The sequence below is a fragment of the Ochlerotatus camptorhynchus genome, unplaced genomic scaffold, assembly GCF_037179485.1.
Source record: "Ochlerotatus camptorhynchus isolate MF236.1 unplaced genomic scaffold, CSIRO-AGI_Acam_v1.1 ptg000307l, whole genome shotgun sequence".
NCBI classification, from domain to species: domain Eukaryota; kingdom Metazoa; phylum Arthropoda; class Insecta; order Diptera; family Culicidae; genus Ochlerotatus; species Ochlerotatus camptorhynchus.
In genome coordinates, this window is record NW_027040795.1 from 1,583,323 (window position 1) to 1,609,602 (window position 26,280).

General features: G+C 40.1%; 1 protein-coding gene across 1 annotated transcript in view; it reads left to right on the top strand.

Moving 5' to 3' along the window:
• The window catches only part of LOC135707293 (U-scoloptoxin(19)-Sm1a), a 61,045-nt gene extending 48,271 nt beyond the window's left edge, over window positions 1-12,774 (top strand). Inside the window, exons 2-3 of the mRNA XM_065229097.1 lie at window positions 2,686-2,835; window positions 12,220-12,774. Of these exons, the coding sequence (XP_065085169.1) occupies window positions 2,686-2,835; window positions 12,220-12,353 (284 nt within the window). The 3' untranslated portion in view covers window positions 12,354-12,774. The remainder of the gene's footprint in view (window positions 1-2,685; window positions 2,836-12,219) is intronic.
• The last annotated feature ends 13,506 nt before the right edge of the window (window positions 12,775-26,280 follow it).

Sequence of the window (26,280 nt, forward strand, 5' to 3'; positions counted from 1 at the left end):
TCATGTGAGGCATATAACGGTGTTATCAAAATATGTTTCATTCTCCGAATAGTCCTGGAGTTAAGATCTTGACGTTTTTCAGATTCAACTAAGTATTGGGTGATGTCTTGACTAAATGTGTGAACCCAGAAAGCTTTGTGGAGTCCCATTACATAATGTGGGATATGTAGTTGTAATGACAACATATTTTGGGATCTCCAAGTTATCTTGAGGATTGGGTCTTGATGTTCTACGGACTCAACACAATGTTGCTTGATGTCCAGATGTATCATACGTTGTTCATCATATCAATAGTGATAAGAATTTGTATTAACAAAATATATTCCAATCCTCAAATTGCCCTCGAGTTCAGATCATGATGTTCCTCACGCGATTGAGGTGATTTTATGCTTGTGACTAGATCTAACCATAAACTTGTCATCCACAGAAATTCGGCTCAGATGTACTTAAAAAAAAATTATATGTTCTTAATGATGCACTAAAATTCATAAAAATATGATGACATCATACAGTAAATCGATACAACGTGAAAGACTTCAGTGATGCTGAAGAGCTTCTTGATATGGAATTGAGGCACTTTGCAGTGCCTAAAATATTTTCAAAAACAGGTCCACGAGGCTACATGGATTCGTATGATAAATCAGGATATCGTACAAATCCTTATTTATCAGTCATACAAAGGTTATATAACATGTGTGTTGTTTAGAAGGGGCTCTACGCAGCTCTACGATTGCAAAAATTTAGTCGGAACAATATCTTGTTGAGTCTGTAGAATTTCAAAATCATCGGTATGAGACGTATGTGTGAGAAAACTTGCGAAAAAATCTAAGGGCACCGGTGCCGCAACAATACAGTGTATTTTCAGTAAAATTCCAAAAGCTATGCTTTCAGAAATCGATTATGTCACAACACACGATATCGTCTATCTTTATGGAAGCAATCACCGGTTGCCATTACTGCTCACGCCATCAACGCTGTCTAAAATTGACCACTCTTCACCCATAAACAGATAGCGTTTATCCATCCCCCCGCAATGCCACCGTTCTTTCTGCGCTTGTGCTTTGCGGGCAGTCCGTGAAAAATATCCGTCGAACAAATATTTGCTATTGTTGTCGGGGTGTAAAAAGCTTTTGTTTCGCCACCATTCAACAGCGTTAAAACGGACAGCAAAGACACTCCACCATCCGCAATCAAGCTCCTGTTGTTGAATTTGCTATTGGTGGTGTGTGTGGATAAAGCAGCACAACACTCTTCCAGCACCCACTAAAGCCTCTTATAATGAGAGTACAAGCAATGGCAAGCATAATGCTGCTGGTTGCTTGTTGTAGGATACGTGTATAGCTGCTGCCTATACCTACATTGTGGGTGTCTGTCAAAAATGTTTTACGTTGAAATTGAGGATAGGATAGACTGAAGTCGTTTTTGATCTTGGTCGGAGATTTTGTGCTACCATAATCCGCATAGACATCGCCCAAATGCTTCATAGATGGAGGTATACGTGTTGAACGAACGCTATTGATCCGTTTCTGGTAGGAAGTGGCTGGCTGTGAGTGGTTTTCCCGGTGAAAGGCGTTTTTTTATTGTATATTTTGCACATCCTAAAATCTGTCTGTTTGATTTGATTTTAAGGTGCCGACAATGATGGAATCGAGTGAAAACAGCGGCCGATATTACCTACAGAGATTGATGAATGCTGAACACTTTCATGTCAATTCAATTTTATTCAAATCGATCGTGAAATAAGTTGTACTCAGTTAGGCAAATGTTGTTTTCGATTTTTTATAACTTTATTGTTAAGATGTGGTAGGGTAGAATGGTGCAAAAATCACCCTCTAAGCAAAATCGTCGATTGCTTGCGTATGCATTACGGAGAAAATAATTGAGTGTGGTTCATTACAAAGTTGTATACGAAGATCGAGCGATTTAAAACTTCAAAACAAGGGTTTTTCAAGGCATTTTTTAAATCGATTCCAAAACAATAGCGGGGTAAAACGCCTAATCCAAGGTGCAACAACAATGGACAAAACACACCACAACATTGTGGTAAAATGCACCACTTGAAGAGACAAACCATAAACTGCAAGTAGAGCATACAAATGAATGAGGTGTTTTAATTGATTATTCCTTTATTTACCATCAGAAATAATGTCTCAATAGAGTGCTTAACTGTTATTCATAAAGTTAAACATCTCAAATAGATACGAAAAGTGAATTCATTCCATTGTTTTGCAATATATGTTGTTGAAAGCTTGATTTGTAGTCAATGATTTTAAAAACTGTGTCATGTTTTGCACAAAACATATTTTTTAAAGAATCTGTATCAGAATCAATATATGATTTCATGGTCAGGAATTATTGGTGAAACTTCCAGATGAAAACAAGCAAACGAAACACATCTAAATTTAATGGCTGACGAAAAAGTGTTTGGATTTACCGAATTCAATGGAAAATTAGGTAGAAAATCTCCTAAAATAGGTAAAAATAAGCTTTACACTGTGAAACGCCTGATCAATGACCATAAATTGGCAAGTAGGGCACATGATTATCTTGATGTATTTTTTGTTTTTTTTTTGTTTATGGGGTTGGATCACATATTATACTCGTGTGGCTTTCGTCCGTTGCGGCAGTGGACGAACCTTCGAAACATGTCAGATTAATTATTTTCTCTCCTAAATCTCATTTTAGCATTCCAGGGTGTAAGTGTGTACAAAATGGAACGAGCGTGTGCCAGACAGGGTGGACTTTGCGTTCACTCAAGCGACTGCCAGTCTCATACCGCCATCAAAGGACTTTGTCCTGAGAATGCTAATCGGGGCGTCGAATGCTGTTATGAAGGTTATTTTTATTAATATTTTCTGCATGTAATTTGGAGGCATGATTAACTGACAATTGTTAACGTTGCTTTAGATTCGTGTTTCAAACTATTGCATTCATTTCAAAATACGTTCTAACTTCATCATAATTACATAAAAATTAACATCCAATTGATATATATATTCAGAATTTAATATTACTGCATCCAATAATTTACAATCGTGTTGAATCTCTAGAATCAGTGTCTAGATCTTGCATGAGATCTACAGTAGTGAATAAAATAAATCATACACCCATATAATTTTTCTTTGGAGCTCGATACATCAGGTAGATTCAAACATACAATAATGGTTTGTTCTGCAATACTTCTATATGTTTTTCGCTAAAACTGTGCAGGTATAGAATATCCAATATATTGTATGACTTTCTCAATCATCATTTATAACTTGTAAAAGGAGAATTTCGAGTTGGACAAAATAAATCATACGCCTGATTTCTTATTGAAAATTCTTGTTTAATTCAACTTTCAACTTACATTTTAGCACTCTCAGTATTAGGTATGACCACCCTTTGCTTTCAATACTGCTTCCAACCGTCTTGGCATACTTTCGACGAGGTTTTGTAGATATCCTGAATTGATATTCTCCCACGCTGCTTCAAGTGCTTCAAAATAAACGTTTTTGTTGGAAACCAATGCTTTATCCACTTTGTTGTCCAAGTAAGACCACAAATTCTCAATTGAGTTAAGATCGGGAGATTGGGGAGGCCATTTCAGCGTTTTGATCCGATTTGATTTGTAAAATACCGTTGTTTTCTTCGCTGTGTGCTTTGGGTCATTATTTTGTTGGAAAATGTAATTGGATTCCAGGCCAGTTTTCAGTAGCGAAACTTCCAGATTTTCACTTAACAAGTCAATGTACACATCTGCAGTCATTATTCCCTTTATATCAGCCAAGCTTCCAACACCAGATCCCGCAAATGCTCCCCATACCATGATATTTTCGCCTCCGTGTTTAACCGTCTTTTGAATGTATGGTTCCTTAAGAGCGTCACTGGAACCTAGCCAAACTCTTGATCGCCTTTTCTGTCCAAATAACTCAAGTTTGCTCTCATCCGTCCACAGAACTCGTTTCCAGAAGTCCACAGTCATTCCGGCGTACTTTTTAGCAAATTCCAGTCGCTTCCGTTGGTTCCACTTGTTGATAAAAGGATGCTAGATGCCAAACAGCTTTTCAAACCACTCTCATTAAGTCGCCGGCGAACAGTACGTCGACTTACATTGAGATCCATCGATTCCACAAAATGCCTCGACAAATACTTCGGATTCTGCTTAGCCATTCGAACAATTACTTGTCACACGATGACGTCCTTGTCCGGATAAACTCCTCACAATTCCTCGTGTTTCGTACTTTTTTCATATGTGCTGAACAGCTCCAACTGAGATCGAGTACTTTTCGGCAAATTTTCCGTTTTCACGATCGCGAATCACCAAATTTCTAACATCGAGCGAAATCTGCTTTATCGATATTTTTCACTTTTTAAATGACGCAAACAAAACAGAATGGTGCGATGCGCACGCTTCCTGAAACAAGAACTGTCAAATATTACGCCGTGATGCCAAATTTCATATTCACTGAAAAACAGTAACAAGTTCTGCCCGCTCTAATTCGTGAGGCATACGAGATACAGATTTGAGTTATGGGCAAAAGTTGTAGCTATTAACAAATCCTACTAAAGCTCTATACATCATTTCGCGGATTGCTGTTGATGAAAAAAGTTAGAGGCAAATGGATGTAAATGATTGCATGAAATGAATGTAAATGATTTTCCATGCCTGCGCACAACAGTTAATGATTGCCCATAACAAAGAATTTTGCAAAGTTTCATGCAAATTGGAGAAGTTCGAGTCTGATCAATTTTTACTGCACTGAGCTTGTCGATATCTTTCGCCGATCATGAGTTATTGAAGTTTTTCTACTTAAAATATGCCCTTTGCAAATGTTGAGGCAAACAAAAAAAGTTTTTTTACAGCTTGCAAAGTCATCTTCTAGCGACTTTTAAAGCTCTTCAAGACGAATGTTTTAAAGCAAAAGTTGTTGTCTGTATCTCTTCTAAAAAAAGATACCCCCCAATTGTAGTAAAAAATATGGATAAATTCAAATTGATTTTATGCGAGTTTAAAAAATAAAATACCTCTAAAACCTTTTCATGTTATTGAGAATAACATACGCCCTTGCAAATGCTGTAAGAAACTTTTTTTTTTAATCTTTTAAATGTGTCGAACCGCTTAGCGGAATCCCTTTATGAAGAGCTTTGAGTGTGTTGGTTTATTTCCTTTTAATTTCGTTATAATTGCTTATCTTTTGACAGATACGCGTATTTCGTCTACTACTTGCAGACTTTATCAGTGCTAAGTACTCAACACCACTGAAGAATCCATCTTTTATCTACGAGTTATATACTAATCAATAGGTACTAAGCATCAGTAGGTATCTACTGCCATGTTTAGAAGTTTTGGCTTAGATTTAGTATTCAGCAGCAGGACAAATCAGCTGAAGGTAGGATCAACACAATATTCAATAAATGACTTTGGGAAACCAAGAGTCTACAAAATTTCTTGTCCAGATTGCAATAAAATCTACATTGGTCAGATGAAAAGGACTTTAGAAACAAGGTTTAAGGAACACATCGCAGAGGTAAAAAAGGATAACAAAGAGATGGATAAAGGACTTCATTATGAATTCAAATCCAAGGTTGCAGAACATATCTTTACAAAGGGGCACATTTTGACAAAGAATAACATTAATATTATGCACTCCGCCTTGGAAACTAGACGTAGTAGAAAGTTTAGAAATATTTAAACATAATCCATCAACATTTCTTAATAGAGATCAAGGAAACGGATACTCGAGACTCTTTAGCATGCTACACACTTAATCTAGCTCGGTAAAATCTCCAATAGCTTATTACCTCGGCATTTACTTTTGCTGATATCTCTTAAAAATATCGCTTTGTTAGCTGATAGCTCAGCAAATTGTTATTTGTTGTCTCGGAAAATGTTTTACCTTTTTTTTTGCCTCAGCCAGAGATATTAGCATTTGAATAGGGCATATTTTTAGTAGAAAAACTTCAATAACTCTTGATCGGCGAAAGACATCGACAAGCTTTGTGCAGCAAAAAATTGCGCCTTCAAAAGATCTAAAAATTATTGAAGACATCTTTGCTGAGAAATTTGAAATAATAAAACGAAAGCAAAACAACTTCTTTTTTAGAGACACCTTAACTCAATTCAAGAAAATAGCTCTAAATCGGTCAATTTAAGAGATACAAGAAGTTTTTTTTTAACAACGTTGCTTAAAATTAGGACTTTGCCAAAGAATGTATGCCTTAACTTCTTTAAAAAAAAAGTTAGATTTTTGGTTTCAATGATAATAAAAACCACCCTAGAATTAATTAATTCTAATCCTCATTAACACATTAATTAATGAGGACCTAACTATGAGGAACAACTTTGTAGAAGAGACTTTTAGTCTAAAGTTTCAATTTCTAATCTAAATCTGCATTCTGTTTAATGTAATTGAGTAGTGGCAGCTTGGCAAGTCCGGCCAGAATAGACAATCCACCTCATGCTGCTCTAGAAAAAAAAACAGTAGCCGAGTCCGTTTGCACTCCTCCTGTTAGATTTGCTGGTTCATGGTCCCAGAAGTAACGAAAGTTTCTCTTATCAGCCAACAAATTGCAAATTGCTTGGCGTATAAAGTTTGTACACGAAAAGATCCGGGCGCTAAAAAGTTGTCATTAAGGCATTTTGAGTATTTTTTTTAAATTCATTGAATCAAGCTCAGAAGGTATAGAATCACAGTAGGTATTGCTTGTCAGGATAAGTTAATTTTTTACATCATGGTTTCACCGGAGCAAGCACGTCGCGATCGTGCACGCTCGAAACGAAAATCCTGGTATATCCACTCCTGGCAGTTTTAAATCAAATTCCTGCCCAGATACAGCCTTGGTACTAGCAAGTTGCTAGTGTGGATTTTTTTTATTATTTTCAACCACGAAATCCACCGTCAAAGTGTTCAACTTGACAGCGGTTTTTATTATATTATTTATTTTCAGTTAGTAAAACGCATGAGCACAAACGAAGTGACAGACGACTAACTGGCGAAGAAATCAATTAAAATAATGTGGTTCGCTGTAATAGAATTTTCTTAGAAACTTGTGCCATCAGCCACCAAATGGGCTAGTATTTTTGTTTTGATTTGAACATAGTTGATTTTGTGTGCAATATGATCTTTGACAGTGTGCAAAGAGTGTATCATTTTGTCATTTTTTTTTTATGCATTTCAGTTTAGAATAGAGTGATATAGATAGAACCAAAACATTCTAGTACATTTAGTGTTGCCATGTGGTACAATCCATTAGTAGTGTTGCCATGTGGTACAATCCAGTAGTAGTGGTGTTGCCATGTGGTACACTGAAAAATTGCAATAGCAGGTGCGTCACCAAAGCTTTCGAGCCGCTCCGTCTGTCACTTCGTTTGTGGCATGAGTTAGTGAAACTGCTCACTAATACTAACGCTACCGTATGCGTGATAATGTTTGCACCATCGTACAAATAAGGTTCCCGTTTCACCTGTGCATACAATGCCTTGGTTTTCTTTGCATGCACGTAACCTATAGCTCATACCATAGTAGGTTGTGTATAAAAGAAAATGATTTACTTAGTTTGACAGTTGCACCATGACGAAGTGGCAGCGTATTCGTGATTTGTCCCACGCGCAAATGTCGCAAAAAGACATTTAAATCGCCGTGGGAGTGTCCCGGTGGATCGTCAAAAGGGTTTTAGACCGAGAAAAGAAAGGACAACTATCCGCAAAGGTGGACACAGGTCATCCTAGGTCAGCTAGGGTTCCGAGTGTTATCGCTGCTATCAAAAGGAAGAATCGGGTAAAACCAGTGCGTTAAATAAAGAAAATGGCAAAGGAACACGGGATCAGTGACTTTATGGCACGGAAGATCGTAAAGGAAGATTGCGGGGCGAAGTCGAGGGCACGGAAAAAAAAACTCACATGATTACCAACCGCATCCGGGAGCTACGAGTCGAACGATGCAAGAAAATCTTGAAAATTCGGTAATCCTTTTCACCGACGAGAGCATGTTTACCGTCGATCCCGTATCAAATTGCAGAACCGACCGGTATATTAGTTCTCTTCCGGTAAAAGACGTGGCCGACGAGCACAAGAACGTGTATCCGATCAAGCATCCTGCTAGCGTTATGGTGTTTGGATTGGTGGCTTCCGATGGCAAAAAATGGACCCGGTGTTCATTCCAGAAGGATTTAAGGTCAACACGGAGGTCTACATGGGGATTTTAAGTAAGTATGTTCTTCCGTGGATCAAAGAACAGTACGGTCGGAAGCCAAATTTTGTATTTCAATAAGATGGGGCTCCGTGCCACACCTCGAGCCGCACTCAGAAGTGGTTGCAGGAACATCTTCCGTTCTGGGCGAAGGATATGTGGCCGCCATCTAGCCCCGATCTTAATCCGCTGGATTACTCAATAAGGCGCGTCATGAAGGCCAAGGCCTGTTCTAAACGCCACCCGAGTACAGCAAGCCTCAGACAAACATTGACTCGTACCTGGAGAGAAATGGATCCAGACTGTCGTGACCGGACCGAGGTTTCCAGCCTTGGTCACGGCTACACGAATTAGCGATGCAGCTCCCACGGGTCATTTGTTTATGCTGCTGCTGCTGTTTCTGTTGCTGCTTTTTCTTTTTGCTGCTGTTTTTGCTGCTGCTGCTGTTTCTGTTGCTGCTGTTTCTGTTGCTGCTGTTTCTGTTGCTGCTGTTTCTGCTGCTGGTGGTGGTCCGCCACCTCCAAAATTTCTGTTGCTGCTGTTTCTGCTGCTGGTGGTGGTCCGTCACCTCCAAAATTTATTTTGCTGCTGTTTCTGTTGCAGCTGTTTCTGTTGCTGCTGTTTCTGCTGCTGGTGGTGGTCCGTCACCTCCAAAATTTATTTTGCTGCTGTTTCTGTTGCAGCTGTTTCTGTTGCTGCTGTTTCTGCTGCTGGTGGTGGTCCGTCACCTCCAAAATTCGTTACAAGAATGACTTCAACGAGCTTAGGTACTTCATATTTATACCTGCTAACCTATCAAAATTCTCTAACCAATGAGATTCCGTTTACATACGGACTATCATGCTTCACGCTCACTCGATTCTACTCATTATTTGTTCAACTCTAACTCTATCTACTACACAGACTACATTATTAGAACCTGCCATGCATTCCGGAAGCGTGTGGAGGCCGTAATTGCAGCAAGTGAAAACTCGATCGATGATTATTTAACATAGTTTAAGACTCTGAGAAACATTTCCCTTTGAATAAATAAAAAAAAACTCCAAAAAGAAATTTTCGGGATTTTTTTTTTAAATTTCAAAAGGTCCTATCTGCATTGATCGATTCTTTTCATCGACTTTCGCTTTCGTCAATAACTCAGGTGCAAAACCTTTCCTTGTTCTATTTGACGTTTTGGACGCTAGATAAGATCCTCCTTTATCAAATTATGTGGTAGAACTAGCGCGAAATCTGTTTGCAGCATACCAGTGGTTATGGAAAGAGAAAGTCGATGAAGAAAATCGATCAAAGCAGATAGGATCATTTGAAATGTTCATCGAGAACTTTGGTAGAAAAGTCTATGGGAGTTGAAGAAGTGCATTACGAAGAAGAATTCAGTCTATTTACATGGTTTCCGATAGCTACACATTTAGTTTTTGTTATTTCTGGGTGTGTGTCTTTATTCTCTTATCCGCTGCTTTATAATTACACAGGGCAAACTTTGTGTTTCCGTGATTCTAACTTAGTGGATTTCAGAAAATCAGCGCATTTAGCACATTGAGTGGTCAGATAACAGTCCTGGGGGGAAAGAAAAGAAAACTCTTTTATGAGTAAATCATTGATTGATAAAATTTAATTACCTGCAATTGAATTAATGTCAATGAATTTCCAAAGATCTGAAAGATTTGAGTCTTAAATTCACTGGCATTAATTCAAGGTGTTTCTTTGATCGTTCACTTCATTTATAACGAAAAGTGGATGATAACACAAGGAAAAGCACATGTGATCTGTGCTACCAGATCAGTGTTCCTGTTATGAAATTATCCGTAACTCATGAGGACAAAATGTGAAGGCAACTCATTGAAGTTGAATGGTTTACTCTCAGTCCCAGAGCTTTGATTGATGAGCTCTAACAATTCTCCATCCACCCAGCACTGAGCACGATCTTAAAATAGAATAAGCTCTATTTAGTCAGTATTTATGTGCAATTGAACTGCCTTTGCGAATTCTTTGTATGCGAAGACAAAACCAGGGCTGTGGAGTTGAATCTAAGTTGATCGAATTCGACTTCAATACAGGCTGATATCCCAACTAACAATTTTCGCAATGTGAACGCTTTACTCATTTCATTTATACAGCCTCAAGCTGTATTGAAATGTTATAATATATGAGAAAACCTTTACTCAACTTCTATTCAAGCAAATCTGGCGAACTTAGTCAGCTACTGATGGCTATTGGGACGGTTGTGAACAAGCTCTTATTGCATATCCATTTACGCTTCAATACTGCTGTTTAGTTGTGACTGAACTTGAAAGACGCTTATTCAACCTTTTCCTGGTTATCCAATAATCACTACACAGCTATCTCTTGAAGCCGGGTTAACTCTTAAATGCATAGTGTTGTTTAGTTGTTGAAAAAGCACTTTTGATGTTTTTGTTATTCAGCAAGAGTGGTTGGTTGTGTAGAAGCCATCAAATGAGTAATATATTCACTTTATTTGCTTTGTTTTGCAGCTACAAGTTAAAAGTTGACTAGTATGTGTATTGAAGTGACAGTACCGTTTATTGGCTGAAGTTATTTAGTGCGACTGACAAAATGAATAATGGTTGTGAAAAATTTCAGTAAACGCTCTCCAACACTATTTTTCTAGTTTCTGCTTGTAGCTGTATCTGCAGCTGTTTTCAGTTACTTTACAGCACAACGCTGTAAAATTTGGCTTATATAGCTGAAAATGTTAGCTGGAATAGGTTCTGCGATCGCTCTTCGCAATAATTTCGTTGGGAAGATTCTTAAAGCCCACATGTGATAAATTTACTCTCAAACAAACACTTCCCAGTAGCAGGGCGAACAGAAAAAAAGCAATCACATTGATCGCATAGTGACTGAACTTGTTCATGCTCTTTTTTGCTTGCCCCCGTGAAAAGTTGTGCAGCAAGTGTAGCATGAAAATGTGAAAAGTTCTCAACTTAACAGCGGCTTCAGCATTAGTTGTTGTCCTGCTGCTGAGCACCTACCCACACCTACCGACAGTATTGAATGGTATTCTGGTTTGTGATGGTGAGGAGGGAGGGCCCGCTGTAGGCGTTGATGATGATTTATAAAGATGATGACGGCGACGCATTAAATGCTCGTGTTGTGACAAACGGAGCTACCCTGGACCTGATGTCACTGGAAATCCTGAACCCCCGTCGGTGCCAATCTAATAAGATGAAAACTTAGATCGTTAATCATACTGCCCGGATGGGGGCAACTTTTTTCATTTACCCCAGAGATCATGATTTTGTGTAACTTTCATTCAAGATTTAATGAAAAATTCTAACGTTGGGTTTTAATGACTAATTGGTATTTATTTATGTGACATTTTAAGGTAGTTATGATATAAATAAAATGAACATTATTTAACAACCAAGGGAACCAATTGGCCTCATGATGTTTCGTCCACTGCTTTTTAATGGAGTTGGCTTATTGAGATGAAGAGACTTACGTTTGATTTCTTTATAGTGACACCGCCGCAAGGATTGAGGTGCCATCAATATGATGGCAAATGTGATGATCAGTGTCATCGTACGCAGCGCATGCCAGCCACAGATTGTGCCAAAGGGCTTAGTTGCTGTGCCAGCGAAAAGAAATAATGTTTTATTTGAGTTTTGTAGGGCAAAATTTCCTCTTCCTCAAAGTACAAATTCAGTAAGATATTGATAAGTTAGCTTATGATTATTTGTTGATTTATAAGTTTTATATGGATAAGCTTTTCAGACGTGTAAGGTGAGCAACTGCAAACTTACAAATTAATCAACTAATTTACAGTGGCATCCCAGTTTATTGGCAAGAATGTACTCAATCATATTAATAGTAGTGAAAGTAAAACTTCTTTATGATAAACTGGGACATCACTAGAAGATGTAAAATTGCACGAATTGGCTTTATTAAACCTAACATATGATATATAACATGCTTATTTAAAAATAGCAGATTCGAATGAGGTACCTTTACCATTGCCGGAATGATAATTGATCTTCTATTGTACTAACAGTTTTCTATTATTTTGTATTTTTCTTCACCTTTCTAGTAAACAAACCGACCGCAATTCATACTTGTGCCGAACATTTGGGTGAATGTATGACTCATTGCGGTGTGGCAGGTTTGAGACGTTCGGCAACCGATTGCGCGGAGGATGAAACGTGTTGCGTGCTGGTGGTGTAATTGGATGCTGTTCAGGCAGAATTCTATGTATTCAGAAGTATACAAAATGATGACAATTATATGTTATATTTGATGGTTTAGCATAGGCGTTAACATAAAAGGGTGAGCCCATCACATTGGAGAACATTGGACAAATTAGGTTGAATGTTCGACGTAAGAGCTTTGAATTGTTCTTTAAGTCGTTTATGCTGCTAGTCTACATATGCAAAAGTGAAAACACAGACAAAAAGAGTGAATACTTTCAATGATTCTTTGTCACCATAATGAGTGGAAATGTAATGGAATAATTTCCAAATAATTTTGTTATGACAATATTTTTTTTTGTTAGAAGCTTCCAAAATTGTTTGATATTTTTTGAGTCTTTTAAATGTTTTTTTTATATGCAGGTTTTAACAATTATGATCCAGACAAAAAGCATATAATAAATAAAAAAATAATCCAATTGGTGTAAATTGCGTTTTGATTTTTAATATTTCCGAATCCTTATTTTTAAATAAAATCCTTACGTCACAAAAAATAACCAATTACCGACCCAAGTATCACAGTTTGCTATGAACGGGTTTTCGTAACTTATTTATGACAATCTATTTAAGCTGAAAAAATAACGTCTAGTCACTAATATACAATTCAGAAAAGCTCAAGAGATGGGATCAATATATTACTTTTTTTCCTTTGGTTTGTTTTCCGTCGATCTTGTTTTCCGTGCTGAGCACCAATGCTATCGACGCCAGGGAGGCAGCTCCCAACATCTGGACCCTACTTATCGACCCATAAACTCATGAACCGGGGACCAGCGGCTTTACTTCCCATCCGAAGGAAGGCGTGATCAGAGATACTATGCCTCAGAACATCCCGGCGGCGCCGACTGGGATTGAACCCAGGCCTGCTGGGGTGAGAGGTAATCACGCTTACCACTACACCACCGGCGCCGCTCATAAAAAGCTCTTGATTAGTTTTCAATTATGACATCATTTTGATTGGTCATTCCAGCTCAAGTGGGTACAGAATTTAAAAAAATTGTAGTAGATGTCACCGATTTGAGCCAAACTTGTCCAAAACGCTTTTTTTTTGGCATTCTTTACGGTCCTCGGTTCATGAGTTGATGGGTCGAAAGCAAAGCAAAGAAAAAAAAAATAGCTTTTTAAGATATCTTTGTTTACAATATTGATTATTAAAAAGATTAATCCACCTGGCATTTTCTACATGACGAAATTAAAAAAAATATATATATATATATATTGAAAATTGTTATAGGAAGGAAATTTCAATATGGAAGCAGTTCACTGTGGATTATACTACACTGACCCGTTCGTTAACTGGAAGGGACTTTTTGACAGTTTTTTTTTGTCAGGAAATTCCGAGTAACTTCAAACGAGTGTGAGCTGCGCCATTAAATCCATCTATTTCAAGTGCCTCCACTGTCGCACCGTATAGCACCAGAAGCAGAAGCGCGGTACTTTGCAAATTGGATTATCTATTCAAACGTTTCCCACATATTAAGCAGCTGGAATTGCCAAAACGAAGGAAGAAAAAACCGGAATCAGCTCGGCATGAGACCAGCCTTAGCTCTAAATAATAGATCTAAAATACGCTGTGCGAGATGCAGCAAACGAACGGCCAAGATGGAGAATAGGGAACATGTCACTCAGATTGTACCCCGGATCTGTCATGATGGAGCAATGAAAGGAGGGGGAGGGCTTTTCAGTTGTGTATGCTTGCTGTTCGTCATTTATTATCGTTTGAAAGTGCGCATAATTTCACCGGGTCATGGTAAAATGTGAGCAACGCTTAACACCGTATTTTAAGTAGTCGTAAGTTTTGAGTGCACTATGCGGGTGGGAGATGTTAATTTAATAGAATATAAACCATTTAAAGACTCATGTGTTGATAGGTTCAATATCAAGGGTCCAGGTGAAGCTAGCTTCTCTTGCGTCGAAGATTGGTAAATACGGGTAGAATATCCTCTGCTCAAGTGTTTTATAAAAAAGCACTGGTAAAGAACACTATTGAATTGATTTCACACGTATCAGATGGAATTTGGATTACCTTGTTCCTTTAGACTTTGTGTTCTTTGATCATATCCTCAGTGAGAGCTTCTTAAGCCTGTTCCAATTGTATATATTGTGTCATACTCTATGCCACGGAAGACCACAAATTTTTCAACTCGAAACATTCCTATTGGGAATCGAGCCCAAGGAGAGTTAAAGGCTTTTTGATGGAAGCATTAGTTCACTAAGCAGAGATGGCTACAGACATGGGTTTATGCAGAAGCGCCAATTTAATAGAATGATTGGGTTGGGTTCGGTTGGGTTGGTTAAAAGTTGACTCATGGACTTGTAGTTAAGCAAACATTGTTTTATTCATGTTTTTATTATTGTCGAACATTCATTTTTTGTTTCAAATGATGCCTTACATATCTTCTTATGCGTAAAATAAGCGCTGCATTTAAATATTCTTATTGATGAATTCGTTCCCCAAGTAACACATAAAACATCTTGTTGGAAAATAATTAGAACGGCTTGTTATATAAATGTATTATAAGTGATGCAGAAAACATCCCACGTTATATATGAGGTTTATAGATGTTATCTTCATACTTCCTAGATTCAACATTTGCCAAAATAGTTATCCTTTGCTTTTATATTTAAATGTTTTTTAAACGTGCATCTTACTGTTTTAATACCACTATAAAACTTGACGAATACAAAATCAATCTTAGTTGAATTTATAAAGTTCTTGACGAGATTTTGAACTTTCCAGATTGACGTAAACATTGACGGCGTCATTGAGCCGGACTGTCTCTTCACGCAGTGATTGACAGTTTCTTATGAGGTATTCGGAGGTTTGTTATAAAGAAAGATGAAAACACTTGTTTATGACATCTCATAAATTAATACAACTGAAAATGTGCAGGTTGTCTTATAAGGAGTTGAAAATACTTTAAAATAACACTCTGTCAATTAGATGTACACTTTGCTGCTAACGAAACATCTTTATGACGGATCGAAAGCGTGTTGAACGAGAATATTCTTTTCATGCCATTGGCAAGAACCTCATAGATACTTATAACAAACCTCTCATCAAGCGGAGTTGGTCTAGTTAGGAAGTAATAAGTCTACCACGCCAAGGACCAGTGATCGAATCCCATGCTCTAAAGTTTTTTTTTAATTGTTTTTTTTGCCGCTGGTTTTTATGATGTTACCAAAACATGTTATAAGACCAGTATTTAGTTGTATAAACTCCACGTCTTGCGCTTTTTAGGTTATATAAATGTATTAAATGACGTATATTACAGTATTATTGATTCTTTACGTAAGTCATTAAAAAGTATTTTAAACTTCTTTATGACAAGCCGTGTTGCTTGGGTCATGATGACATCCAAATCAAGACCATTAGCCATGTTCGTATGAAAATGTAATTAAGAAACGGAGTTCAACCTTTGCTGTCCCATGGTTGAACGTAGATAGGCCTTCAGTAGCCTATGACCTGAAAATGACCTCTTAGCAGTAGCAGATGACACGGTAATGGTAAGGTAAGTTCTTAAAAACTTGCCGTCCGACGATCGAATGAGCCCGGGTGGTAGTAGTAAAATTATGTTTATTTCTGCTGATTATGGTAGTACATTGATTTATCATATTAATTGATTAGCCTATCTGGCTCTTCATCTTTGTTTAATTTGATATTCTAATTAAATATTTGCGTTTTTCAACTAGTTTACAGAATACCCCTTTGGGGATGTGTTTTATTTGAATTGAAAAAAGTGATAACCTACCTAACTACGAGTATAACATAGCCTAACGTGCTAGATCACGTATGATCTGATGATTTGATCTCAGACAGGTGAACCTTTCCAGGATGAATACTCTCCGTTCTTCTAATGTCTGAATTCCAGCCAGTAGGTGGATCTCAGAATTTCTAGTCCGCGGGGGACTGTTTAGGACCATCCTAAGGATCTTGTTCTGAATCATTTGGAGTTTAAGGTGATGGCATTTTGCGCAACTCTCTCAGATTGGCATACCGTACTCGATTACAGGAAGGATGATTTGTTTGTAGACAGCAAGCTTATTTTTAAGGGACAGGGTTGACTTCCTGTTGATAAGTGGATACAACGATCTTATCAAGATGTTGCACTTGGTTTTCGTTTTGTCAACGTGCTCCCTGAAAAGAAGCTTGCTGTCTAGTTCACCCGAGGTACACGACCTCTTTGGACCATTCCATCACTGTGCCGTTCAGGCAGATCTTGTTATTCTCCGACGGAACAAGTCTGGGAGATCTAGAGTGTAGAAAGATAATGACCTGTGTCTTTGCACACCCTGGTGGGGCACTGCTGCTGCTTTTATGGAGATATTCTCTCCTCACCGTCCGCCAATTGAATGCCGGGAAAACTTTTACTTTAAATGATCTTTATATCAGTTCAACTTGGATGATTACCATATTCATTTTTCTAAGTGATTTAATTGCTTTCTTCATCTTTAGGTATAGGCAAAATTCAAAATTTGTTTTACAGAATTAGTCCTAGACTTAGTGCACGGTCGACCACCTTGGTGGGATTGGTTCGTTTTGTTTTTAGAATTTGAACAGAAACTACTTAATACTGCTATTTACAGCTTAAAACTAACTTACTCTACTATATACACTTAACCTACTATGTAGACATTGCTTATTAAAGCATGTTCAGAAAGATTGCATTTTTGGATAAATTTGGTTGTCATATCCTTAATTTTGGAATCTACTTTGGGAATTTCTGCCTCTTGATGGACGTCTGCTATTCTTGTGTCGAATGGACGATCTAGGATCATCCTCAACACTCTATTCTGTACAACCTGGATTTTGTTCCTGTGGGTCTGAGCGCACGATTCACGCACCGGGGCGGCATAGAAGATCGCGGGGGCTATGATTTGTTTGTAGACAGCCAGTTTGTTTTGCCTTGAGAGGCGGGATCTGCTGCAAATGAGCGGATACAAACACCTAACCAAGGCGGAGCACTTAACTAGGGTTTTCTCTATGTGCGAGCGGAACAGGAGCTTCTCATCGAACAACATCCCGAGATAAGTAACATCAGCGGACCACTCGACCCTTGTACCATCCATTATTACGGTACAGGAGGGAGACGGTTTAAGTTTTGGCGATTGTCTGTGAAGGAACATTATCGCTTGGGTTTTCGAGGCGTTGATTTTGATTTTCCACGTGGTGGCATAATCAGTAAAGGTGTCAAGGCATCGTTGGAGCTTGTTCGTAATTTCACGAGGCATCCTACCCTTGACGGCTATCGCGGTGTCATCTGCGAACAGGAAGAACACGCAACCGTCTCCTAGAGGAGGGATGTCCGACGTGTAGATGCTGTAAAGCAGTGGTCCCAGCAGACTCTCTTGCGGAACACCTGCTGGGATCGGAAATTGTCCCGAAAGGGAACTATTCTACGACACCCTGAACGACCTTTGCTGGAGATAGTTACGGGTGATTTTCACAAAGTATGGTGGAAAGTTGGAGTTACAAAGCTTGTAAATAAGTCCGTCGTGCCAGACATTGTCAAACGCCTTTTCAACGTCTAACAAGGCCATGGCTAAGGCTTGGATTCAGCTTGTTACTTCGGATGGTATTCATCACTCGCACTAGCTGATGATTGGTGGAATGCCCCTTACGGAACCCGAACTGTTCCGGAAGAAGAATGTCATGTTCCTCAACAAACTTGTTCAGTCGGCTGAGGATCAATTTTTCGAACAGCTTGCTCAGCGCTGAGAGCAGGCTAATCGGTCTGTAGCTTGACGGTACTGAAGGGTCTTTCCCAGGTTTGCGGATCGGTATGATTTTTGCCACCTTTCAGCAGCGAGTGCACCCTCGGGCTGAGATTTTTCAACGCTAGGTTGAATATTCCGTCAAACCCGGGAGCCTTCATGTTCTTACTGTATTTCATCGCTGAGCAAATTTGTTCCTCTGTAATCCGTTCTTCTGGAGGGACGGCACAAGGGGAGGCATCTAACGTCTGGACGCACTGCGCAACCTGGTTCTCGAGTGGACTTGGGATTGTGGAGCCAAGCAAATGCAACTGGGCAATGTGCTCCCCAATCGCATTGGCCTTCTCTTCGTTGGTGATAAGCCGTTCGTCATTGACTCTAAGTGGTGGAATGAGCATGGGGTGAGACTTCAGCACCTTGGCAACCTTCCAGAATGGTCTGGAACGGTCGTCCAGGTTCTGAACTAGCCGCCCGAAACTCTAGTTCCGGATTGAAACCATTCTGGAAGCGATCTGCCGATTCAGATCGACCATTTCGTATTTACGCTGCAGATCCCCAGTCCGCTGAAACTGGCGTCTACGAACATTTCTGAGCCGAATCAGGAGTTTGGTGTGGGAATCAATTGCTTGAAACTTACCCCTCACAGGAACTCGTCGAACGCACTCTTCGTCAGCCACGGATATGGCTTGATGGAGACCCTCCAGGGCCCGGTCGATGTCCTCCACTGTGTCAAGCGGTGGGTTGTCGTCAATGTGGCGGTCGACCACGCGCCGAAACTGGACCCAGTTGACTCGATGGTAGTCCTTCCGCAGGCACGGGGCAGGGGCCACGTTGCAGGGGCCACGTTGCAGGGGCCACGTTGCAGGGGCCACGTTGCAGCCCAGCTCGGTCTGCACCGGTTGGTGGTCCGAACTCAGGTCGTTGACTGCAACCGGCTTGGCTAATCCGGTGTTTGCCAAGAACAGGTCCAGCGTCGATGGGTTGCCCGCCGGTGATGTGAAGGTTGGTTCGTCCGGAAACCTGACGGAATAGAGATCATGCTGGGAATGGTCGAATAGCAGGCGGCCGTTCTGGTTCTGCTGGTAGTTCCGCCAGGCCTCGTGCCGGGCGTTCAGGTCCCCTCCGATTACGAAGCGGGCATTGGTGCGGGTTATGATGGCAAGGTCGTTCTTGAACTGCTGTGCTGTACCATTGCTAACGGTACATTGCCGGGGGCAGTAGGCGGCGATAAACCGGACGTTTCCGGTCGATGTTTCCGGTCGATGTTTCCACCTCTACGCCGACGGCCTCGATGATGGAAGTGCGGTAGTGGGGTAGGGTGCAGTACTTGATGCCTTTCTTGATGATGACCGCGACACCGCCCCCCTGGAGCTGGTGCGATCAAGCCGGACAATGCTGTGATCGGCCAGCCAGAAGCTGTCACCGGTCTTGAGGCGGGTCTCTGTGAGAAGGCCCACGTCGATGTCGTGCTTGCGGAGGAAGTCTGCAAGCTCAATGTTTTTCGCCCCTACGGAGCGAGCGTTCCAGTTGGCGATCTTTATGGCTTCACGGTCCATAATTAGCGACGAAGGAGATGATAGCTTAGAGCTGTTGTGTTCTTGTAGCGCAGGTGCGCTTGATGATGATGGCCTGGGCCAACAGTGTGACGATCTCATCCGTTGACAGCGGATAATCGTCTGTAGCTTCGCCGGTTGTACCGGCCAATCCCGGAGTTGGGGGATCCGTTGATGGCCCGGAGGTTTGACCGGGTACTGCAGCGGCAGCCGCCTGGGCAGCTGCCAACTGTTGGTTGGGCGGGAGCGGCGGCAACACTGGAATTGGCCGTGGTTGGACCGGTGATAACGGAGGAAAGTTCTGCGCGTTGTTTTCCGGAACCTTCTTGCGACCGGGCTGCCTGTTTGACGAGGCCTTCTTCCGGATCACGGCGTATTTGGCCCGCTTCGGACAGGCCTTACTCGTGGCCTTGTGGGCGGCACCGCAGTTGGTGCATGTGGGAGCGGCTTCCTCGATGCTGTCGCAGTTGTCGATCTTGTGGTTTTTGCCGTATTTGATGCAGCGGCTGGCCATGCGGCAGTTCCTGGTGCCGTGTCCGAACAATAGGCAGTTCGAGCACTGAGTGACGCCACGGTGGGTCGGCTTATACCGCTCTCACTTCACTACGATGTGGAACAGTGTGCGTGTCGTCTGGAGATCCTTCACGGTTGTGGAGTTCTTCTCCAGATGGACCAGGTAGAGCTGGTCACGATACTTGATGGCCTTGCTGCGGGTCATCTTGTGGATTTCGACCGGCTTGAGGCCGTTCGCCTTAATCTCGTCCATTAAGGTGGTGGTGTCCATGTCGTGGAGCCCGCGCAGCACCACTTTCAGCGGCTTGGTGGCCTCGACGTCGTGGGAAAAGTACTCCAGCTTCATCCTGTCCAAGAGGGCCTGGACTGTGTTGTTGTATTTTTCGGCCGGGACCATCAGTTTGTAGCCTTCCGTGCACCGTTGAATGGTGCAGCGAAGGCCCTGCTTAATGTAGAAATCCAGCTGCTCCCATAGCCCGGGAGGGAAGCCCTTCACATAGAAGGGTGGCAACTTCACTGTTTTCGGCACCGTCTCAGGGTCCAACTGCGGCTGGGCTCCGTTCTGCAGGGCGGAGAACGGATTGTTGCTCAGCAGCTTTTTTGCTGCCAATGCGGTGGCGCTGCTGTCTTCAGGTCTGGGTCGTTTAGTTCCGGGATGCTCCAGCTGCGGGTCCGCAACGCCCGTCGGGACAGGCAATGGGGTTTTCTTCTGCTTCTTCTGTTTTCCCGGTGTCTATACTAAAAAAAATCATTGATTTTATTCAGTGCAAACACGAAAAAGTTTTTGTTACATAACTTTTTTTCTTTATATATGGCTATCTTGAGATATATGAACGAGTTATAGATAAATGGTCTGTCTACCTGTAGATTATTTTCTGATTTAAAAAAAATGTGTTTTTCAGAAATCTTAATTTTTAATTTTAAACATTTTTTTCTTCAGTGAAGCAATAACATTTTTAATGTTTTGGTATTTTATTATGCAAGCTCATTTATTTATCTACAAATCATTTTTTACAAAACTTTTGTAGGACTTGACATTATTGAGTTATAATTTTTTGAAGAAAGTATTAATAAAAAAAAGTTCCACCCTTTTTAAATGTTGGCCTAGCGTTTAAAAAAAAATAAGTATGCAAAGTTGCTTAAGTAGACGAAATCTACACACCCACAAAATTTCATTGAAATCTGAGAGGGTTCTACCAATTCCTTTGTCGAGTTAGCGTGAAATTCGCCCACAGTATTCTATTTTGCATCATTCTACGAACACGCTGTAAAGTACCTACATAATGATAATTTTATGATAGGATTGTCCTCCAAATTGAAGAACAAAGAGGTGCATTGTTTTACCCCTTCCTCCTCTGCTTCACTGACATATGAACCAGCATTTTGTTCAATATTGTAAGTACTGTCTTCTAATAGGGAAAACAGCTGCATGTTGCGTTATCATCAAATGCAACCTTCACTCTCTTCTCTGCTTCAGAGACCTAATTCAAAACTAATGAAAAAAACTACTGAAACTACAAAACTAATGAAAAAAACTACTAAAACTACAGCATAAACTGCTGATCCATAGCACCAACAATGTTGCAATGTTTGAGTTACAAGGCGATCTTTCGGAAGAAGCCCTGGAAGCACACACACGAAAAAGTTTCTTAGTAGGGGAAAGTGGAGCAGTTTGGCCACCTTAAGAAAGTCATCACTAATCATACACAACTCAGTGGAAAACTAGAATTATGTTTAACCAAATGGATAGTTTCAAGCCCTATTTGCATCATGAATACAGATTGAATATTAAAAGTAAACTGTTAAATCTGATGCAAGAAGGTTTGAAAAATGTTCGTTTGTAACCGAAATTAAACCCGTCGGGGTGGTATAACCGTACGAGCGACCTTGTAAACAACAGGTTAGAATATGATATTCTTCTTCTTCTTTTTTGTTTTATTATCGAGGATTTATGAAGGGTCAACAATGAACAGTTCAAGCATAAAAAGAATGTAGAATAATTTAAATTTGAGAAGTACTGCCTATTTGATGATATATTTTTTCAATCTTGTGAATGACTGATTTTTTGCCAAAGCAGCTGTTTCAAAACGTGAGTTCATGTGATACAGTCATATTTATGAAGAATTTCAGATGAAATATCAGTGGTGTTCATTTTGGTTTCCATTTTGTTAAGAAAATCTTTAATGTTTATTAAAACCTAGAATTCAGTATTCACTCGGCTGTCGACAGAAGCAGACCACTCTTAATTTGTGTCACGTGATTGTCTGTTTACTCGGTAGCAACCATTGTGTGGTCATCCTCATTGTTCTTCATCAGCAGTTCTTTCAGTCGATGCGTCGTCGACTGTGCAAAGCAACCGTTTCGTGATGAATGTGTGAGTACTGACCACGTTTTGCGTCCATTGCTGCAATGGAAGCGCGCTGACCCTCGTTGGTGAATCTGCCATACAAGTAAAGCACTGGAAGCGGCTCCCGTTCTGGTAGAGGAGGCTTAAAATGTTTAATTTGTTGTTGAACAAAATTGTTTCAACAAACTACATATCAAATGGAATGGATATCAACAGTAAGGCTTTTAATTTAATAGTTTGTTCAGAAAGCTAAAAAAAAAGCACACACAAAAATGGGGTGCACAATTTTGCACCTATTTTACTCAATATTTCGTAATTGATCGCGATCAGAACATTTAAGCTAGAAATCCCTCCGATTAATTTTCGGTAGGGGAAAACAGTTCAAAATGCACCCCGGGGAAAAACGCCCCATGCAGAATTTAATTCGCAAAATTTGACAAGCCACAATGCATTTTAGCACAAAAAATCCCAGATTTATGGCTGGAATTGCTATGAAATTCCATATCGGGTTTTTGCTTAGGCTGTTCTACCTTTAATATTTTATCTACTAATTCAGTGCTTATGATTCTGCTGATTTATTTTTTGATTTTTTGGAAAATTAGAAAAAGGATATCTAACTATAACTTTCATTTTTTCACGAATTTCAAAATGGGTTTTGGTGGACTGAAAGAGATGAGTAAGAAAGTCAACAGAGATGCAGAGATGAGTAAGAAAGTCAACCAGACTGTATTGAGGAATTTTTAAGAAACCCGTTCATTTTATATTGTAACAAATTAGCTAAATAATCCACATTTAGCATTAAACAATTTAAAATTTAACATTAAGCATAAACGGCTCGAGTAAACCCATACTTTTTCGGAATAAATATCGATTCTTTCTACCACCCATCTCAGCGGTCTCGGGATCATATCAAGTAAGTAAACGTTTCTTCCAAAACATTCTGTCGACTAGAACGGTTCTCTGCCTCTTCTATGTTTGCCGTATATCGTACTTTCGCACGTTTTCGCACTCTCAATTTGCCATATTACCGTGCGTTTCCGTCTACAGTATTTTCATCAATTTATGGCCACTGTCCGGGGCAATAGCTGCTAGCTATGGGCATGGGCGTCCGTTTTTTTTCCTAAGATATGTACCAACTACCGTCAGTCAACGGTGGAAAAACTGACTTTGACACGTTCGGAGGAAAGTTAAAAGGTTTCGGTATAATTTACGATGGAAGTTTCTGTTGTTATGTGGGAAGCTTGCACTAGATTGAAGAGTGTTCTAGCTATGGGAAGTGTTGGTAAAACACCTATTCAAGTGGATGTCGAAATATTATTTATGGAGGAGAGTGCCTAAAAACGATTTTCCTGAATTTTTCCCATCCTATTTCGGGGTAGCATCAGGCTAAGTGACTACGTGATAAAGATAAATATTTTTTTATTTGCTTGAATTGAATCGCATATGTACTGCTATCATCGAAGTGCCATTCGCTTGGAACATCCCCTAAGACGACAGTTAGTGTAGACTTTCAATCAAATTGAATGTCACGATTTGGAGATATTTGCCAAACAAGCGGATGGTATTCCGTTCAAAGAGGTATCAGCTGGCATTTGCAATCGAATTGTTTTCCCAATCAACCGTTAAAAACTAATGTCATTCCAGGACCGAGATTCGGAGAAAAACTGTCATTCTCAGCACAAAGAGCTGCGAACTATCCAGTGATATGAAAGCAAGTAAAATACACAACGACACGTCACTTTCCGATAGCGACGGTATCACGTCATCACTATTCCCCGAACGAAAACGTTGGTGATGCCAACATCTAGAGGGAAATAGAGTCTGAATCGTGTCCCGCCGTGCACCGTGAATGTGTGTCATTGGTGATGTGATTTGATTCAATTGAATCCAATTCCGTTCATGATGACGACCATTCTCAATTTTGGTTCAATTTAGAAGGATTTCAGCTAACCATCGGTTCTCGTGCATCACTTGTCTGTGGTCAGCGTTGCCAAGCACCCAGACGCCCAGCCCAACATTGCATGGTAACAAATCAATTCCATCGACAACACTGATGAAAAGTGTTTCCTCCGGCAGAGGAAAGCGGAACCGTTCATTCCGATAACGGGATTGGCTGCCTTCGCTGCGATGCCTCGAACGTTATAATTAATATTCTATATCTGATGTAGGGAGCGATTGCTAAATTTAAATCACGTTCGTTCAGTTCCATTAAAATTTGCATGAATGTACACTTCGAATCCAGTAGGAACGGATTGCGGCAACGGATTTTCCGTCGGGAAGCTTCCCAAGTCATCGGAGAACGGTGCGAGCTTACCTATGTACCTATGTAGGGAGCGGAAGTTTCAGAACTTCCCTTAACAACGTTTGGTGAAGATGACTGCCATTTATCTACCATTTTCCGTGCGTTCCTAGAGTGGTGTCGATGAAAAAGGAGTGAGTGAGACGAGAGATTTAAATTCGCGTAATATACCTATGAGCGGAGAATTGCGCATTTGGTGGTAACTTGAATGTTAGGGAATCTGAATCGAGTGTTGAGAGTAAGTGCAACCATTCAAACATTTTCCTTTCGTGCACTCAACGTGGTAATGTGTTAAAGCGTGAGTCGACTGGTTGATAGGGATATATTGGGTGTAATGCTCGTAGATGGATTTTAGGGTGGTGCATTTTAGAATGTCATCACCATGGTGCTATAACTTTTATGCTAAAGGTGATATTCCTGACAGCTTGGATTCAAAAATACATTTTAAATGTATCCCCCGAAGAGGAGATCTGTCCTATCTTACTTATTGAAACTTCCGTCAAAAATGCTCAGGTTCGCATTTAAATTCAGAGGAGACATTTTACTCTAATTGTTGAATAATATGTGGATCTTTGCGTTTAATACTATCACATATAACCGAACGTAGTTAACATTTTACATATTTAACGATAATTTCATACATCAACTATGAGCTTAAAGGTCAACATAATGGCTTAATATATAGTCATATTAAGCCATTATGTTGACCTTTAAGCTCATAGCTAAACTGTTTCATTTAGAATTTCAGGGCTTTTAGCCTTCGTTAAATACAATTACACTGGGACCTCCATTTACGAACCTAACCGGGGGCTCGTAAATCGAATTAGTTCGTAAAAAGAAAACTCGTTATTTGGGATTTACTTCGTAACAAGAGGCTTTTGAAAATGTTGTCAAATACCCCACAATATTGGTATTTTTGGAATCGAGGAGACGTGTAGGAACTGGAAATCTATGTCTGACCCCATTTTGATATCCAAGATGGTGGCATCCGGGTACAGAAAACCAAAAATACCCATATTGTAGGATATTGATGGTATTTCCAGTTTTTCATGAACCGGATACCGCCATATTGGGTTTCAAAATGCCGTCAGGCATGGATTTCCGGTTCTAAAAGTTTCTAAAAAGATCCATCATGGCCCACATGAACCAGTCTGCACAAGTCTTTTTTAGGAACAAAAATTAATGTACGTAAATATGAAATGATCAGTGGTTGAAATAAATCATAATTCTTATATTTATACAGTGCATTAATATTCCATCAAAACATAAAAAAAACTAAAGAGTAATTTCCTGGATTCGAACCCGTGTAATCGGCATGCGACCTACGAACGTTATCAAGGTGTTGTGTTTCGTATTCAAGTCAGTCAGCTGGCACAGAAGACTCCAACAGTAGGCGGGACAACAGCTCACTTTAATACATCTCAGTGGACGTAGCGGGTCAAGCTGGGGCTCTCACGCAGAAGGACTGGTTTTAATTCTT